This window comes from Thamnophis elegans, chromosome 7, assembly GCF_009769535.1.
Source record: "Thamnophis elegans isolate rThaEle1 chromosome 7, rThaEle1.pri, whole genome shotgun sequence".
Lineage (NCBI taxonomy): Eukaryota > Metazoa > Chordata > Lepidosauria > Squamata > Colubridae > Thamnophis > Thamnophis elegans.
Window position 1 is genome coordinate 63,325,549 of NC_045547.1, and position 18,622 is coordinate 63,344,170.

The 18,622-nt window shown below is 36.1% G+C and overlaps 1 protein-coding gene across 1 annotated transcript in view; it reads right to left on the reverse strand.

The window, feature by feature from the left end:
- Positions 1-18,622, reverse strand: part of GRM8 (glutamate metabotropic receptor 8) — a 497,152-nt gene that overhangs the window by 80,936 nt on the left and 397,594 nt on the right. Inside the window, exon 7 of the mRNA XM_032221399.1 lies at positions 11,427-11,563. Within this exon, the coding sequence (XP_032077290.1) occupies positions 11,427-11,563 (137 nt within the window). The remainder of the gene's footprint in view (positions 1-11,426; positions 11,564-18,622) is intronic.

Genomic DNA, 18,622 nt, shown 5'->3' on the forward strand with positions numbered 1-18,622 from the left:
ATTTGTATTTGTATTTGTATTTGTATTTGTATTTGTATTTGTATTTGTATTTGTATTTGTATGTTTGTATGTATGTATGTATGTATGTATGTATGTATGTATGTATGTATGTATATGTGGCTTAGAGGCTAATACAACTGCCTAATATGTAAAAACAGCCCAGGTTCGAATCCTAGTAAGGGTATGGCTAGCTGATGAGAGCTAAATAGCTTGAAATAGATCTATACTAGTCTCCCTTTATTTATTTATCAGCACGAATGCAACATACATACATACATACATAGTCACAAACATTCAAGTTTTTCTCTGTGATCCTATACATTGATCAGCCCAAATCATAATCATGATTTTCTTAACTGGAAAGAATGAAGCTTCTCTCTCTATTAAAATCATTAGGATTAATGGGATTAATATGGGTTCAGTTATCCTTAAATTAACTTTCAAGCATATGTGCTATACATGGTATCTGTATTGAAAATTAAATCTGTATTTTCTTCTAATAGGAAATACATCCACAATAATTAATGACAGTAGCATCAAATATATATTTTTACTAATATCAAAATTCAATTTAATTTTCAATAAGTATAAAAAGTCTCTTCAGACCATTTTTCAACGAAGGCGGTTTTATTGTTTTGATTTTCTTCTGATTACCTTCAATATTACCTGGATCCAGTGCAATGGACCATATGGGAAAAAAGTGACAACAATGCCAGGAGTATCATTGCATAAGTCATCACTTTATGTCTTATTCAAAGCAATTTCTCCTCTTTGCATCCTTTATGCTTCAGCATTTTCAAAACCTCCTCATGCTTCATTGAAGAAATCCATCTTTCCTTGTGCGTGAAATGATAAAACTAAAATCCTTTTTTGCCTAGCTACTGCACCAGATGTAATTTTCCCGGAAGCCTAAAATATTTCTATGTCTAATGCTAATCCATATTCCATTGTCTCAGATTTCCCTTCGGGAAATATTGATGTCATTGTATGCTTTATAGAGTACTTATTGGATATTTTCCTAATTGGCTATGCATTTTGCCACTATATCATTAGATGCCGTATCCATCTCCAATGTTTTCCTCAGTAAAAACAAGGCAGTAGATCATCCAGTTGCTCAGGCTCAGGTTCCCTGTGATCCATTACAAGTATTCCATTTCAGAATACTCAATACAGAATACAGAGACAACCCCACATCTTTAAGTTTGCTATTCCCCATCCTTCCTATTCAAACTGGATGTTGAATTTTTATAAATTTTATCCCATCCTATTGTAACTGTTTCTGAAGACAAGTCCTACAAAAGCTCATGCTTTACCCATAGCTATTGATCTGGCTGTTTCTGCTCTTTTCACAGAGAGCTCCCCTGTTGAATTCAAACTCTAACAAACAAGGAGAACAGGAGTCACACTCAATTGCAAGAACTACTGAACATTAAAGCTTGCTTGACAAGATTCTGGCTAATCTGCTTTTCCCTTGGCTACTTGGCTTTGTGCTACACAGAAAACCAGAGGAAACATCTCAAGAACCAAAAAAAACCTATCATCTGCATCCATTTGACTCTGAAGAAAACTAAGTACCACAACCTAATTTTCTTATTTTAATGTACTTGCTGTTGAATCTATGCTCATTTGTATGTATATGTATATGTATATGTATATGTATATGTATATGTATATGTATATGTATATGTATATGTATATGTATATGTATATGTATATGTATATGTACATGTACATGTACATGTACATGTACATGTATATGATGTAAATGTATATGATGTATATGTATATGTATATGGGATTTTTTGTTTTAATTGTAATAATACGAGCACTAACAACTGCTTTAAACTTAATGTAAATTGTTCTAAACTTGACTGTAAAAATACAATTTCTATAATAGAGTTGTCACAGTCTGGAATGCTCTACCTGATTCAGTTGTTTCAGCTACAAATTTTCACAGTTTCAGTCACGAATTGATTTTCGTGGACCTTACATCATACTTAAGTGGTTAGTAAAGGGGGCGTGCATAAATGCACTAACGTGTCTATCGTCCCTGTCACTATTTTTTAATTCTTTTATTCTTGTTCTCATTTTCGTTTGACAAATTCTAATACAGAGAAGGGGGGGAGGGAGGGAGGGAGGGAGAGAGAGACTTGGAAAATGCATTTGGCATTGACAGCTACTCTATTAAGGGACATTTTTGCAAATTATAAAATTTGCACCATTAGGGATGGTAAAGAAATCAATTTGGTCTACATTTTAAATATTTAAATTAAGCATCATGTTTCAGTTTCCACACAAAAACAATAATAGGACACAATTATTTTTTGCATTTATATTTTCCAGTCTTTGCAATGCAATTCTTTGATAGGCATGTTATACAGTATTATGAATAAAAATCTAAGCAAAATAAATATTAGAAGATGCTTGCAAAAGGACATAAAATAATATATTATTATTATTATTACTTAATATAGTTTTTAACATATATTAAATATGCCCCAAGCATATAATATTTATTGAGGTATATTTTTTCATCAATCCATCCATCCATCCATCCATCCATCCATCCATCCATACCTATGTATCTATGTATCTATGTATCTATGTATCTATGTATCTATGTATCTATCTATCTATCTATCTATCTATCTATCTATCTATCTATCTATCTATCTATCTATCTATCATCTATCTATCTATATGCCTATGCCTATGCCTATGCCTATGCCTATGCCTATACACACACACACACACACACACACACACACACACACACACACATATATATATATATATATATATATATATATATATATATTTATATATACACAAAGTCACAACCCCTGGTATGCCCAAGTATGGGAGGAAGGTCACACTTCCACTCTCTGTCATTAGGCTCGTCACAAGAGACCATCCAGACAGAAACCCAATATTTTTTACTGTTGCCTTTTTGTTACATTTGCTATATTTATGCTGATAAATAAATAAAGGGAGACTAGTATAGATCTATTTCAAGCTATTTAGCTCTCATCAGCTAGCCATACCCAAGTTGGGAATCGAACCTGTGCTCTATTGCCTCCCAGGCAGGGTGTTAACCATTTGAGCTACAGAGAACGACTCCTTATCAGCCAGCCAGGGTGGGAGGTATATACTGGGAGGTATATACTGGGAGGCAATAGAGCACAGGTTCGATTCCCAACTTGGGTATGGCTAGCTGATGAGAGCTAAATAGCTTGAAATAGATCTATACTAGTCTCCCTTTATTTATTTATCAGCATAAATATAGCAAATGTAACAAAAAGGCAACAGTAAAAAATATTGGGTTTCTGTCTGGATGGTCTCTTGTGACGAGCCTAATGACAGTATCGCTTTCTTCTGAGGGGATGAGAGAGATTAACTGGCTCAAAGTCATCCAGCTGGCTGAGCAAGATGGGTTTATAGGATGGCAACCTTTCTTATATAAAGTGCTTAGTTTTTCATGCATATGTCGCAAGGTCTAGGAGAAGAGCCTTCACTTCCTGCATTTTGCCTACCTTTGGAACATCTTACTCCCTGGAGTGAAGTTGGCACCAACCCTCCTCACCTCCCACAAGAACTTTAAAATCTGCCATTTGACTTGTGCCTCTTATTGGGGTGGGGTGTCACATTGGGAGTGGTTGATAGATTAATACAGATCCCATCTCCTTCCATTCTCATTCTACTCTCTCCCTCCCAATCTTTTAATTAGGGATGAGAATTAGGATCTTTATAATATTTTATTTATATTGTCTATAGGTTTTGTATAGTTTTATCTTCTTAATATTGTAATCTGCCCAGATGTGGTGAGATGGGCAGCCAATGGCCCTCCCATCTTTGAAACTGTATTAGTTACCAATGCAGCAACAGGAGTACAGAGGCAACCTTGATTAAAAGATGTAAGAACTTTTAAGAGAAAATAAATGATAATTCAGTCCTGGAAAATGAGAAGACATGAAAAAAAAACCCAAAATAACCTTGTCTTCACGCTGGCTGAGAATACTCTTGGCAGGCTTTCAAGATTCTGTTGTTATATTCTACAACAGTAAAATAGCATTCGTGAAATCCTTTCTCTGTTTCCTGACCTGGCAGACTTATAAAGAAAATGGAAGGAAATTGCATAATCTTCCTTTCATTATAGTCTAAAAAAAATTTCTGTAGAATACCAAACAATACATGGTAATGTTCATGGTAATGTAGCATGGCTTTTCAAGGAAGCTGATCCTATGCATGCATGGATGAAGGCAGATCATATCAACCAAATGCTGCCACCTTAAACCATGTTTAAGAACCACTAAGCTGTGAGAAAGGTGGGTAAAAGAAGCACTGGACTAAAACCGCAATCAATCTATAATGCACCAAAGAGTCCCATCTAACCACATTGTTTTCTGGATAATTCTGATAAGGTGGAGTCAAGAAATCTCTGACAAGGACCTTATTTCTTTCCCCATGGATTTTATTATTTAGAAATCAAATTCATAGATTGTCTATCTCACTGTCTAAGTGGTTCTGGGTGGTTTAACAAGTAAAAAAAAAGAAGCAATAATATCCACGTAAACAGTCCATACAAAAATAAAACTAAAAATATACGAAGAGCACCCTGCAGTCACCAGCCAATTCCAGGGTTGTGAATCAGTATCAGAGGACTTTCTCTGGAGTAAATTGGCTATTAGGTTGCTGTTCCCACAGGAGTTGTGGGGAGGGTATTGCAAGTTTCTGAAGCAATGATCTGTATCCTTTTGTGGGAAACAACAGGACCAAGCTATCATATATGTGTACCCCTACTTTGCATCCCATGCTGTCTGTAATATTTCCAAAACAAGAACAGAACACAGAATAATAGAGTTGGAAGGGACTTTGTAGGTCTTCTAGTCCAACCCCCTGCTTAGGCAGGAAACCCTACACCATTTCAGACAAATAGGTATCCAATCTCTTCTTAAAACTTCCAGTGTTGGAGACTTAACGACTTCTGGAGGCAAGTTGTTCCACTGATTAATTGTTCTATCAGGAAATTTCTCCTCAGTTCTAAGTTGCTTCTCTCCTTGTTTAGTTTGGAGTTTGGAGTTTATTCAATTTGTAGGCCACCCTATTCCCCCGAAGGGACTCAGGGCGGCTGAACAAAAGCCAAGGGAGGGGAAATTACAAAAAGTAAGAAAGAAACAATCAGACAATACAAACAACTTAAAAGCACAACAGACACAGCAAATTCGAGTAGATGGGGGGGACTCAACCCCAGGCTTGCTGGGACAGCCAGGTCTTCACGGCCGTCTGGAAGGCCTGAAGGGTGGAGAGGGTCCGAATCTCCACGGGGAGCTCGTTCCAAAGGGCCTGAGCAGCCACAGAGAAGGCCCTCCTCCGAGTAGTCACCAGCCAACATTGGCTGGCAGATGGAATACAGAGGAGGTCTAATCTGTGGGATTGAATGGGTCTGTGGGAGGTAATCGGCAGAAGGCGGTCTCTCAAGTACCCAGTTTCCACCCATTGCTTCTTGTCCTACCCTCAGGTCCTTTGGATAATAGTTTGACTTCCTCTTCTTTGAGACAGCCCCTGAGATATTAGAACACTGCTATCATGTGTCCCCTAGTCCTTCTTTTCATCAAACTAGATTGAATAACACAAGAATAAACCTTAAAATCAAACAATACTCCCAATTTATGGCATGTTCTAGATTTTGATATCTAGGGACCTATATCTACAACATTCAGTGATATGTGAATCAATCCTAAAAGGAGATTCATTATTAATCAGAAAGGCACATTGTTTTCCTAATTTATGAATGCCAAGTGCTGCAGGTTTGTTCTTAACAGGTTTTCTTCCTTTGGAAATATATGGCTGAGAATTCAAAGTTTCTAAAGCCACACATTTATCGTGAAGCAATATATGTGAGCGGTGTGCAGGTGTGATGCTTAAATGAATAAAAGATGATTTAAAAAAAGATTCTTGTTCACATGTTTTGTATTCATTACAAAAATCAATATAATTCTTGATATGGATAGAGACATAAGCTCCCCGTTTGACTTATTAAATGATTTGTTGTTGCTGTCAGAAAAAGAGAAGTTAAAATGCATCAAGAATAATGATACCTATGGCAGTGAAATGAGAACAGCCATGGAGCAGAAATGAACTGAATTACACTGGCTACGTAAGTGTTTAGCCTTGGATGATGACTGAGCTGTCTTCCCAAACAAGTTCATTCTGAAATCTGAACTAGAATCACCAGCACTTCTCCGTGCCTAAGAAATGAATGTTGGCCACAGTGCAGGCTAGGTTTTTTTGTTGTAAATTGACATGCCATTGCAAATTTGGAAGTTCTGCTTCCTTAGGCAGAGCACGGACAGAATTTTAAAGAAAAAATAGCTTGTTAAAATGGGCTGTTTCTTCCCAGACATCAAAAGCATCCATATAGGTTTCCTTGGCTAATGATCTAGAGACGTTGAAGATACCTGACCAGCTTACCATCTTCAAAATTAACATGCAAATCACAACTAAATGAACCTTTGGGTTTTCACATGGCCCTGAATGTATAGAAGTTACTGAATTTAAAATAAAACTAGCGATCAAATGTATATTTTTCTATACCTTTCGTTTAAAAATGCAGGAAGGTACTGTACATTTTGAAGGCAAAAGCATATCTTTTTTTTTTACGAATTATGTTTTTTCCTTTAAAATGTGTTGATCAATATGCGAGAAATGTATGGATGAATGAATGCAAAAATGACACAATTTTGAAACAGATAATGCTTGCTTTGTTTTACAAACTGTCCTTCTCCTTCCCAGGGTTTAGTAAGAAAGTAACACAAAAGACAGGAGCCAAATTGTGCTTAATACCAGAAAAATATTGCCCTTTTTTTACCATCACTACCCACCCCCTATCTTGAAAGTCCTTCATTGATTGCTCATTATTTTTCAGGAACACTTAAAAGGATTTGTGTTTTAAAGCTCTAAATCAGTGTTTCTCAACCTTGTCACCCTTAAGATGTATGAACTTCAATTTCAACTCTAACCCTATCTGAAACATGGCTTTCTGTGGATATAAACCTATCTTAATGATAGAATCTGTCAACTTGTAAAGCATCCCTGGCCTACTCTCGAATTGTCATAGGTGGGGGAGGGAGGGACTGACAGAGCAGCACAGCAGCCACAACCAGAAGTACATTCCACACATATCTTTCTCAAGGCTGTCTCCCAGGGTACCCGCAACAGCCAGAGGGGAGTGATCTCTACACCCACAAAAGTACTCTGTTGGAGAATGTGATTTATGACACCTCCTGGAGGGAGGGGGAAAAACAAGATCATACTTGGGCCATAAATTACATGGGGTCAGAACTGGTTTCACTTGGGTACATGCCAACTTGATAAATAACTGGATTTCTTTTGAAGCTTGGCTTGAGGCTCATGATTTAATTAGGGCATCCATAGGAATCCTGACAGCAAGCCAGTTCTGGCCCCATGTAATTTATGGCCCAAGTATGAACCTGTTTTCCCCCCTCCCCCATGATGTGTCATAAATCACATTAAAGCACTTTTGTGGGCTGTAGCGATCACGCCTCTCCAGCTGTTGCAGGTAACTTGGGAGACAGCTTTGAGAAAGATGGTTGTGGCTGCCGTGCTGCTCTGTCCATTTCCCCTCCACCCCTTGCCTATGGCAACTCGAGAGCAGGCCAGTGATGCTTTGCTTGTTGATAGGATCATTGTAACAGCTTTTCTTACAGGTGTTCTCACTTTCTGAAGCCCATTTCTTCCAGAGTTGCTTTCCTCTCTTTCTCCTTTACCCAGGTCTCTTCATTTTGAATTACTCAATATTGATTTTGACTACATAAACCAGATTTCTGTATTGTTAGTTCCTTTGCATGACTGCTAGCAGAAAGGGAGAATGTCCATGGATTCAATATAAATAGTAACAGCTACCTGTATATTTTATAAAGCTATCCTAAAAGGACATCCAAGAGAATGTGTGCAAGATCGCAAGACAGCATCTAATAGCCGGAGAATAGATAATGCTTTGCTTCATCAGCTTTCCTTTATTTGCACGATTGTCTGTTTAAAGGTAGACTTTTTCCATTTTTGTCAGCTGTTGTTCTGCATAAATTATTGATGTGCCAAATATACCATATTTCACAGAAAGTTTAAAAAAACTTATTTTAATCTGAATGGTATCTGTTATTATTTTTGGGGGTAAAAATATCTATTTTCCTAACAGCTATATCTGTTTTGAAAAGAATGTGAAGACAGAGTGTGCCTGGAGCATTTACATTACTAAGGGGTACAGGCAGAAAGCAATTCTGTAACTAAAAGAAAATCCAAATGTCAGCAAAATCTGCTGACATAGATATCTTCAAGATTTTGTAATGTTTTTCCAGGGCAGACTCAGCATTTTCTACCCAGAAAGGAGAGTCACTCTCATATCTATAGAAATAGAAGCAGCATAACAGAGGTAGGAACCACTCCAATCTCCATAGAAAAACAGTTAACTGTAAAATAAATCTAAATATTTGATGCAGCACCAAGAAAAGAAAAATCCTCATGATAGTGAACATTCAGGATTACCATGCCCTGGCTATAATATCCAGCTGTTCTCTGAGAATACACCTATCCACTGATATTGATTTATTCTTTAATATGATTAGATGCTTACATTTTTTCCCTTTAACTGATAAAAAGACATATTTGTGTTATTTAATATGAGAATATTTTAAATATTCCTATCATGAAAACAAGTTGCAAAAACTTTGCTATTATGCCAAATATAGCAAGCAAAATCAGATTATTTGTTCATTCTTTTAACCAGCCATGATTGTGAGCATATGCACTCACATTTGCAAACTGATAAGGAAGGTAAGTGAATACCACCCCTGATCTGACTGGATGATCCTTCCATTCTCCACCATCCAGTCAAAGCTGAAGAAGCTTCTTGGATGAGAAGTGAAACATCTTCAAAGAAAAACCAGAAAGTCCAGTTGCCTCTTGAGAAAAGCACTTTGGAACATTTGTTAACCTACTACAGTTCAGGCAGTTCTTATTTCTTTTAATTAAGTAATAAGATTGTAAGTTGTGTAGCATAGCCAGTAATAGACAAACAGTAAACAATAACAATTAGACATTCATGATCTGTAATCCCTATATTTGTGTTTCAATAAGATTTTGTGAAGTATACATCAAATTATTCCATTTCATCATCATAACAATTTTATCAGTTTTATTACCATTAATTGATTAGAATAAATATATAATATAATTGCCAGAAGGAAAGTTGAACAGCATTTAAAATATAAAGCAATAGAAGCTTGAGAGAGACTGGCAAAATGTCATTCAGCTATCTTAATGTTTTCAGGGAAACAAACACCTCCACTCTAAATTGTCTACAGTGGGTCCCCTGATACTGACAAATAATAAATAATATACATAAATGCTACTGTTACAATTATTAACAAATACGTAAATTAGATTGGTATAATACACATCAAAACAATATTCATTTTAAAAAGTCTGTAATGAGTTCTTGTATTTAGAATTGATTTTAAAATGATGTATGATATTAGCTTAATGATGTTTATCTGTTTGGATAATCCCATAAGAAAAGATGAGATATGAAGGCTGGGTTTTCTTTATATACAGGGTTTTTTCAACTACATATCTTCTTGGAATTATTCTATGGCATTATATGATCATCTGACCATTCCAGTAACTACTGTTGATTTAAATTCTAAGATTTTTCTTGATAAGGTGAATACATTTTTAATGTAAGAGGTAAGAAGTTCAATATAAATTTAACAGTAACCTAATATATACGAGATAATTGGTGTACAAAGCATGCACAAATTGTCCCCAACATTACAAATTTTTAAAGAAATTATTTTATCTGTTGGCAAAAAACACATTATTTCATGTGAATGAAAACATTTCTTTAAAGTAGGAGAACAGGGTTAGCATTAATTTAAATCTTCATATCTCATGGTTCCAATTCTGTACACACTTATTGTGGAATAAACCCCACTCACTTAGTACACTTTGCCTACAATATTCCTAGAATAATTTTAAACATTGCAGGTCACAGAATGAAAACCAAATGCCACTGACTTAATTAGATTATGCCATATTCAGCACACATTTAAAAGCTACTGACAATTGCTTGTGCTATATTATTTCAAATATGTCAAAACTCCTGGCAATTAAAATTGATTAGAAAAAATAAAATATGTCAATTGAGCTCAATTTTTGGGAATTACTGGACAAAATGTTCCATTCTCTGATTTGAAAATCTTATAGTTCCAAAAGCAGCAACTTTAGAAGTTAAAAGCAATTAATTCAACATATTTGCTATCAATAATAATTCCAAGAACAAATATTAGAATATCTGTGAATTATATGGAACTTTGAAAACAATCCCAATGTTGGGGGAAGGGGCTAATAACATTTAAAACAATATTAAAAGGAAAAGTCAAGCCGATAAAATCTCTCCATAATAGCTTAGGTTTTTAAAATGACAATAAATAAAGTTCAACTTCCAATATAAGAAAAAGTTACACAAGTAAAAAAAGATGCCAGGCAGCTTTTCAGTAGCATCATGGGGGCCATAAATTTTTCCTTTAATCTTTTTAAAACATTATTAGTTCATCCCTCCCAGTATACACATTTTTTCAAAGTTCCGCATAATTCATATATAATTGTTCTTGAAATTACTATCGATAGGAATAGTAATTGACCAGGAACCATAATATTACTGGAAAATATTGAATGCATTTCATCTGCCATGCCTTCATGTTGATAATGTAACCAAAATCTGGCAAGAAGAGTAATCATTTGTAAATCATTGTTCTTTTGTTATTCTTATCATTGGCCTGTTACAATATAAACAGCACTGCATGAATCTGTTTTGGCCAATCAAAAATCACTGTTTAAATGATATTTCCTAATTTGTTATTTTTATTAAAACATCAGTTGGTTTGTCATTGAGCATTTGTAATGGAATATTGGCATATAGAAGAACACATTCATGTATGTGCAATACTTTCATGGCAATTGATGGGCTGGTCCAACACTGGTCTAAAGGAATTAAGAATGTATTTTAGAATTAGTAGTCATTGAGGTGTGACTTTCAGGAAGGTTGTTCTACCTATAGCGAATGATTGAAAGATGTTACAGCATGCCAGTAAAGTGGAGAATTCCATCAGTCTTCCAAGAAAATGTATTGCTCTTTGGAAAAGACTTCTAGGCTCTTTCTCTTCATCAAATGCAACTTCTGAGTTGAGTGACTCCTTCTAAGTACTAAATCAATAAATCAGTTAATACTGAAACATTTTAAATAAATGTAGAAGCCCCAAGAAACAAATACATTAAAAAAACATCATTGCTTTTCTTTATGTTAAGCCATATTTATGAAATAACATCACTAAACAAATGTACTAACTTACATTTAGATAAAGTTGATTCGTCCAGTGGCCAATGACTTTATATTCTGCACTTCTGTTGGTTATTTGATATTGGAAGATATCATAACGGCCAGGGGCATCTCCATTTTCATTGAAAATGACAGGTGTTCCAGCACTCCCTATGAAAGATAAGACAATTCTTATCTAATAATCTTAATTTATTGCTGGAATAGAATTGTAACACTTTGGCCTCTAAAGGAGAAAAGCAAAAGAATCCTGAAAAATGTGTTATTCTTCTGAAAATGTATATTCAATCAATCACACTGCTAAATGAATCCCGTTATCATTAGGGATACTTACCTGGAAGCAAGTATCAAATATTGACCAATGAGTATTAATTGATGGATGTAATCTTAACTGTTTTGTACTATTTTTAAATTTATTGATTGTTTAGTCAAACAACAGTTTTAGTTTGAAATCAACCATTTCAAAAAGTCTGGTACTGGTGAATAAGGGGCCACTTTGTCAGAGCATATTCAGTCAACATATACAGTTCAATTTGTATGCCAGATTCAGCTATTTCAATCAGGCTATTATTCTATTGCTATTGTATATGTCTATCGTGAAGGTTTCACTGTAGTCTAGGCATTAAATCATTTCACCTTTTTGTGGGCCCAGAATAGGAATAGTAAGAGATTATGTAATAAAGAGAAGGCTGGAACTGCAATGACATGCTCTTAGTCACTTTTCCAATTTATTGGAAAATAAATGTTGCTCCAGATATTCCATTTTCCAGTGCTTTGTTTTATGTTTCTTCCACCCGCATTCAACGGTCTGTCAGCCAGTCAGTTTTCTGTTCAACTCTTATTATTCAATTTGAGTATTTGTACTTCTCTCTTGCAAATCTCACTGTGACTATATAAGAAATATCATATTAAATTATATATCCATTTATATCAGATTCTGAATCTAGCATTCATATAAGGATTACAATTAAAATAATCACTTCATGAAGTAGAATGCAGTGATCTCTGAATTGTTTGTGTGATTCTCTTTTACATGTAACTTTTGCTATATTTATAGCCTACAGAAATCATTTTAAAGAAATGGTGTGGCAGAGAAAAAGAATTGGTACAGCCTGTGGATTACATACAACATTATAATGTAGATTAGTAGATTTCCACCCACATGCTTCGAATTTCCCAAATGCTGGTTAGAATCCTCTGCTCCAGGGAATTCTCCAACTATGTTGAAACAAATTGGGATTGTACAAGGAATAAAGGAAGTAGATGAATCTTGACCATTACTGAATGAAATTTCATCAGTAGGCAGCTATCACAACAAAAACTATCAAATGACATATCCAATTCATAGCCAATTTTATTGTTTATTGCGAGAAAAAGGAAATACAAGTGAATTAAACTCAAAAAATTAGAATATCGTGCAAAAGTTCATTTATTTCAGTAGTGCAACTTAAAAGGTGAAACTAATATATGAGAGAAGACTCATTATTACATGCAAAGCAAGGTAGTTCAAGCCGTGATTTGTCATAATTGTGATGATTATGGCGTACAGCTCGTGAAAACCCCAAATCCACCATCTCAGAAAATTAGAATATTACATGCAATCAATAAAACAAGGATTGTACATAAAACAATATCGGATCTCTGAAAAGTATAAGCATGCATATGTACTCAGTACTTGGTTTGGGCCCCTTTTGCAGCAATCACTGCCTCAATGCAGCGTGGCATGGAAGCTATCTGCCTGTGGCACTGCTGAGGTGTTATGGAAGACCAGGATGTTTCAATAGTGGCCTTCAGATCTTCTGCGTTGTTCGGTCTCATGTCTCTCATCTTTATCTTAGCAATGCCACATAGATTCTCTATGGGGTTCAAGTCAGGCGAGTTTGCTGGCCAATCAAGCACAGTAATCCCATGGTCATTGAACCAGGTTTTGGTGCTTTTGGCAGTGTGGGCAGGTGCCAAGTCCTGCTGGAAAATGAAGTCAGCATCCCCATAAAACTCATCTGTGGAAGGAAGCATGAAGTGCTCCAAAATCTCCTGGTAGACAGCTGCATTGACCCTGGACTTAATGAAGCACAGTGGACCACACCAGCAGATAACATGGCTCCCCAAATCAACACAGACTGTGGAAACTTCACACTGGACTTCAAGCATCTTGCAGTGTGTGCCTCTCCATTCCTCCTCCATACTCTGGGTCCTTGGTTTCCAAATGAGATGCAAAAGTTGAAGCCCATGTCCAGGATCCGTCTGTGTGTGGTGGCTCTTGATGCACTGACTCCAGCCTCAGACCACTCCTTGTGAAACTCCCCAGCACTTTTGAATAGCATTTTCCTGACAATTCTCTCCAGGCTGCGATAATCCCTGCTGCTTGTGCACCTTTTTCTTCCACACTTTTCCCTTCCACATTACTTTCTGTTAATGTGCTTTGAGACAGCACTTTGGGAACATCCAACTTCTTTTGCAATTACTTTTTGAGGCTTTCCCTCCTTATGGAGGGTGTCAATGATGGTTTTGTGCACAACTGTCAGGTCAGCAGTCTTTCCCATGATTGTGATTCCTACTGAACCAGACTGAGAGACCATTTAAAGGCTCAGGAACCCTTTGCAGGTGTTATGGCTTAATTAGATGATTAGAGTGGGACACTTTGAGCCTAGAATATTGCACCTTTTCACAATATTCTAATTTTCTGAGATTGTGGATTTGGGGTTTTCATGAGCTGTAAGCCATTATCATCACAATTATAACAAATCACGGCTTGAACGATCTTGCTTTGCATGTAATGAGTCTATCTCTTATATTAGTTTCACCTTTTAAGTTGCATTACTGAAATAAATGAACTTTTGCACGATTTTTTGAGTTTCACTTGTACATGCAATCTAAGTGCAGCTAGAACTCCTGGTGCCAAAATGCTCATTCTAATATAGAAAAATGTGTCAATTCTTTAGACCATTATATAACTAATAGAAAATGAATTCTCTTCCAGGCTTGGTAGAATCATTTTTCTGCAATCATAAAAATATGCAATATCCATTATCATTTTTTCCTGTTGATTTCTAAACTACTGGTAGATTCATACCTATATCTAAAGCAGCAGAAAACCACAGTCCCCTGAACAAAATTAATAACACCTACATAATACATGTGGTGTTTCTACTCTAAGCACCACATCTCCAATTAGCCACTTACCCACATTGTTCTAAAAAGATACAATGATGTCCATTTACATCAAAAGGAATAGTGCCAATATATTCCTACATTTCCAAATGCACTTTAAAATGCAATTATATTTGTACAATGCTCTCACTCTGAGAATAAAAAACTTGCACATGATCAAGCCTTTCGGCTTTGTAAGCAAGCAATTCCTCATAAAAGAGAAATGTATTTCAAGCAGAATATAAAATAAAAATAGAGCAAATGAAGCCATATTGAGAGTATGGGAAGGTGGATGCCTCACCTGTTATTATTACTAATTTGTATCCTCAATGTTGAGTGTCAAGATAGGTTATGGATGGGAAGGGGTTTTTTTTTTTTTTTTTTACTATTTTTTCCTTTTTAATTAGCAGTTAAATGGAACCACACGAGAGATGAAAAAAAATTACACGGGTGGGTAAAATAGAAAAGGAAGTACATCTATATCGACATACTGTCCTCAAAACTCCAAAAAGGTATATCTAAAAATGGAGAACAAAATATGTTTGTCTCTACTATGTGTTCAAGTGGAAGAGGTAAAATAAATTGAAATGAAAAGAAAGCTGATAAAATGATAAGAGCTTTTGTAAAAAGAATGCCAAAGCAAAAATTATCAACAATTAAGCAGAATGAAAGGATTCTAATTTGAGACTGTGTTGGTGTGATAGCACTGAACACTCTATCCAATTCAGTGATAAATAAAGTTATTATCAACGTAAAATCTTAGAAACAGAGCAGCATTTCAAACAATATAAAATCTAAAATAGAAAATTATTGTTCTCCAGCTATTCAAACAATCAGAAAAAAAAAATACTTCAAAGAATTCAACTCTAAAATGTTATTTGCAACTATTGACTGTAACCGAATCTTCCATCACATCAGGAGAATTGCTGTTCTGGAGTGGAAAAAAATTAAAACTGATGGCAATTCAATGGATGTTGGGTTTGTGGTTGAGAAAACTTTGCTTCAAAATTAGGTTTAGCAGAAAGCAAGCAAGCAAGCAAGCAAGCAAGCAAGCAAGGAAGGAAGGAAGGAAGGAAGGAAGGAAGGAAGGGAGGAAGGAAAGAAAGGGAAAGGAAGGGAGTGGGAAAGAGGGAGAGAGAGAGAAAGAAAGAAAGAAACAAAGAAAGAAAGAAGGAAGGAAAGAAAGAAAGAAGGAGGGTGGGAGGGAGAAAGGAAGGAAGGAAGAAAGTGGAAGGAAGGGAGAGAGAGAGAGAGGAAAAAAGAAAAAAGGAAGGAGGGAAGGAAGGAGGGGGAAGGAAGGAAGTGGAGGGGAGGGAGAGAAAGAGAGAGAGAGATAAAGAAAGAAAGAAAGAAAGAAAGAAAGAAAGAAAGAAAGAAAGAAAGAAAGAAAGAAAGAAAGAAAGAAAGAAAAAAAGAAGACTTCTTCCTTTCCATCACATTTACAGATTCATTTAGCAACTACAATTAGGAACAGCAACTCATTAAACAAAGTGGTTGTTAAGTGAAACTATGACTACTTCACTTCAGTTTTCCTTTACTTTACAGAGGTGAAGATCATGAATATGAGGACTGGTTGCAAAGTTATCTTTTCAACAAAATCATAATTGTGAATGGTCACTAAAGTCACTAAACTACCTATAAAAGAGCCATGGACAATAAAACTGTTCCAGATGTCCTCAGTGATTAAAGGAGCAATCTATCACCTAACACCTCCTTGGCCCAAGGCCCAAGCTTCCCCCTATCCCAACTTTTTTATTTATTATTCTCTTATTTATCACTTTCTCCCAAACACATGGAACAATTAGTCTTAACTAAACTTAACAGTCAGAAATCCTTGAACTACTAAATCTGTTGTATAAATGAAGGCTTAGTGATTTGACCATCCAAGATCATCTTACCCCAAAAGATTAGTTGACAGATAAAAAGTTCTAAATGTTTAAAATTAAGTGAGAGAAGAAAGGCAAAGGTTGTGGAGCAGGAGTATCACCTACCTTTTATCCATAACTAATTTTGTATAATAAGTGTTTGTACTGCCCTGATTCGAAAGATCAGCCAAATCAGAGGTGGGTTCCATCAGGTACTACACATGAGTTTGCTCCTGTGTGCGCTGCAGGAGCATGCACAGTGCAATTAAAATTGTTTTGTGCATGGGCAGAACTGAAAAACAGTTCTTAGGCACTGCCCGAGGAACCGGTTTGGGGGCATGGCAGGCCTGGGTTGCTGCCGTTTCCAGCAACGCAGCCTGCCAAACCACTGCCATTTAAACTGAACAGGTCTCAACCAGTAGGAATCCACCACTGAGCCCAATAAACATAAAATTAGGCAAAACAAGGGGAAAAAAATTAAGTAGCAAGTTCAGAAAGACTGCAGTAGAAGATTCCTGGCAGTCATTCCAGGTTTTTTGGTTGTAGGATAAATCACATAAAACTTACTATACCTAAATCTCTCAACTACCTGGGGATTACAGTGTACTAATAGATACTGAATAATCAAATTGACATAAAAATTAACTGTAACCCAGGGAATGTAACCATTCATTCCAATGACAAAATGTCTTGTGATTCTCACCCCCCTGAGACGACTGTCACTTTCTTGGCAATTGTTCTTACTTCACTAGGGAGATGTAGATGTTACTACTAAAAATTATTTCATTTTACAAGCTGATTGCATAGTTATTGACCTGCTTAATCAAAGAAAGGTTACTTTGTAGAAACATTTTGTCTTTCCACTTTTCTTTAAATAGCACTCTTAACTTTAAATTATGTAAAAACTCAGAATAAAAGAACTCAAGGGAACCTGCCACTTCACTTGTTATAAAATTGCCAAAGCAATTTTACTGTCTCATTATCACCTAATTTCATTTCATAACATATCTAGAGCACATAGCTTCTAAATTATTACTGAAATGCAAAGATATATATGCAAAGCTAAATTATGTATACATGTATGTATAATAAAATTTATATACCATTTGACTCCCAGTGGATGTGAGTGTCAGGGTTCCAAATAACATCCACAATTAAATCAGAGTCCAAGGCAAAGTATTGCTCAAGGTTCCAATTTATTAAGAGAGTCATGTCGGCACATCTGGGAAAACCCAAATCTGAAAGCTTCCCAGTTTTCCCCACCCAGTGTTCAAGATCTTGCCCCCACACCCACAAGTCCATCACATGGTCCAATCTCCCACTGCCATGCTGGTAGTTCCACCCATCCAGCTGCGGTCAGGTGCAGAGGTGCAGAGACAAAGGATGAGCTTGGATTCTAGAAATGAATTTTATTTTGGCAACATCATATCCTACTCCTTACTATTCCCCTCCCAATTCTACACTAATGAAACAGTTGAATAGAAATGTGGCAGGCCAAAGATCCCAAAAGGAACTGGCTGCAGACCTGACAGTGAGTGGTTTACAATTGTTAAAAAACTGAAACACAAAATACAATACAGAAATAGCACAAGACAAAAGAACAATGGTAAAGAAAATAAACTCAAAAGGGAACAGAAGGAAGACATCATTTATGGATTAGAAATTGACGATAACAAATAATTACACTCCTTTTCTATATTGATGATAGTTATATATATATATATATATATATATATATATATATATATATATGCACACACACACACTGGAATCGTTGGTAATCTCTGAGTTTATTTGTTTGCTTGCAGAAGTTTTATTACCTGACTAGATGTATCCTCAGTCCTAGTGGGTGTGGCCTTGCCTCTTGTTTACATATAGCAGCCCTTCCGGAAGCCCTCCGGAAGCAGGAAAAGGACCGTTTCCGAACTTCTAGTAGGCCAAGAGGCTTTCCTGAAGCCTGGGGGAGAGCGAAAATGGCCTCCCCCGGCTCTCCGGAGGCCCTTCAAAGGCCAAAAATCAGCTTGCCAGCACACACATGCATGCTGCAGCTTACCTAAGGCATCAGCTCTTGTGCCCTCAGAGATCGCTCTGTGTGCCACCTGTGGCACGTGTGCCATAGGTTCACCTATAGGCACTATAGACCACCTGGATGTGATCAGTACTGTGTTCATTAGGTCTATATATCCGAGCTGTATAA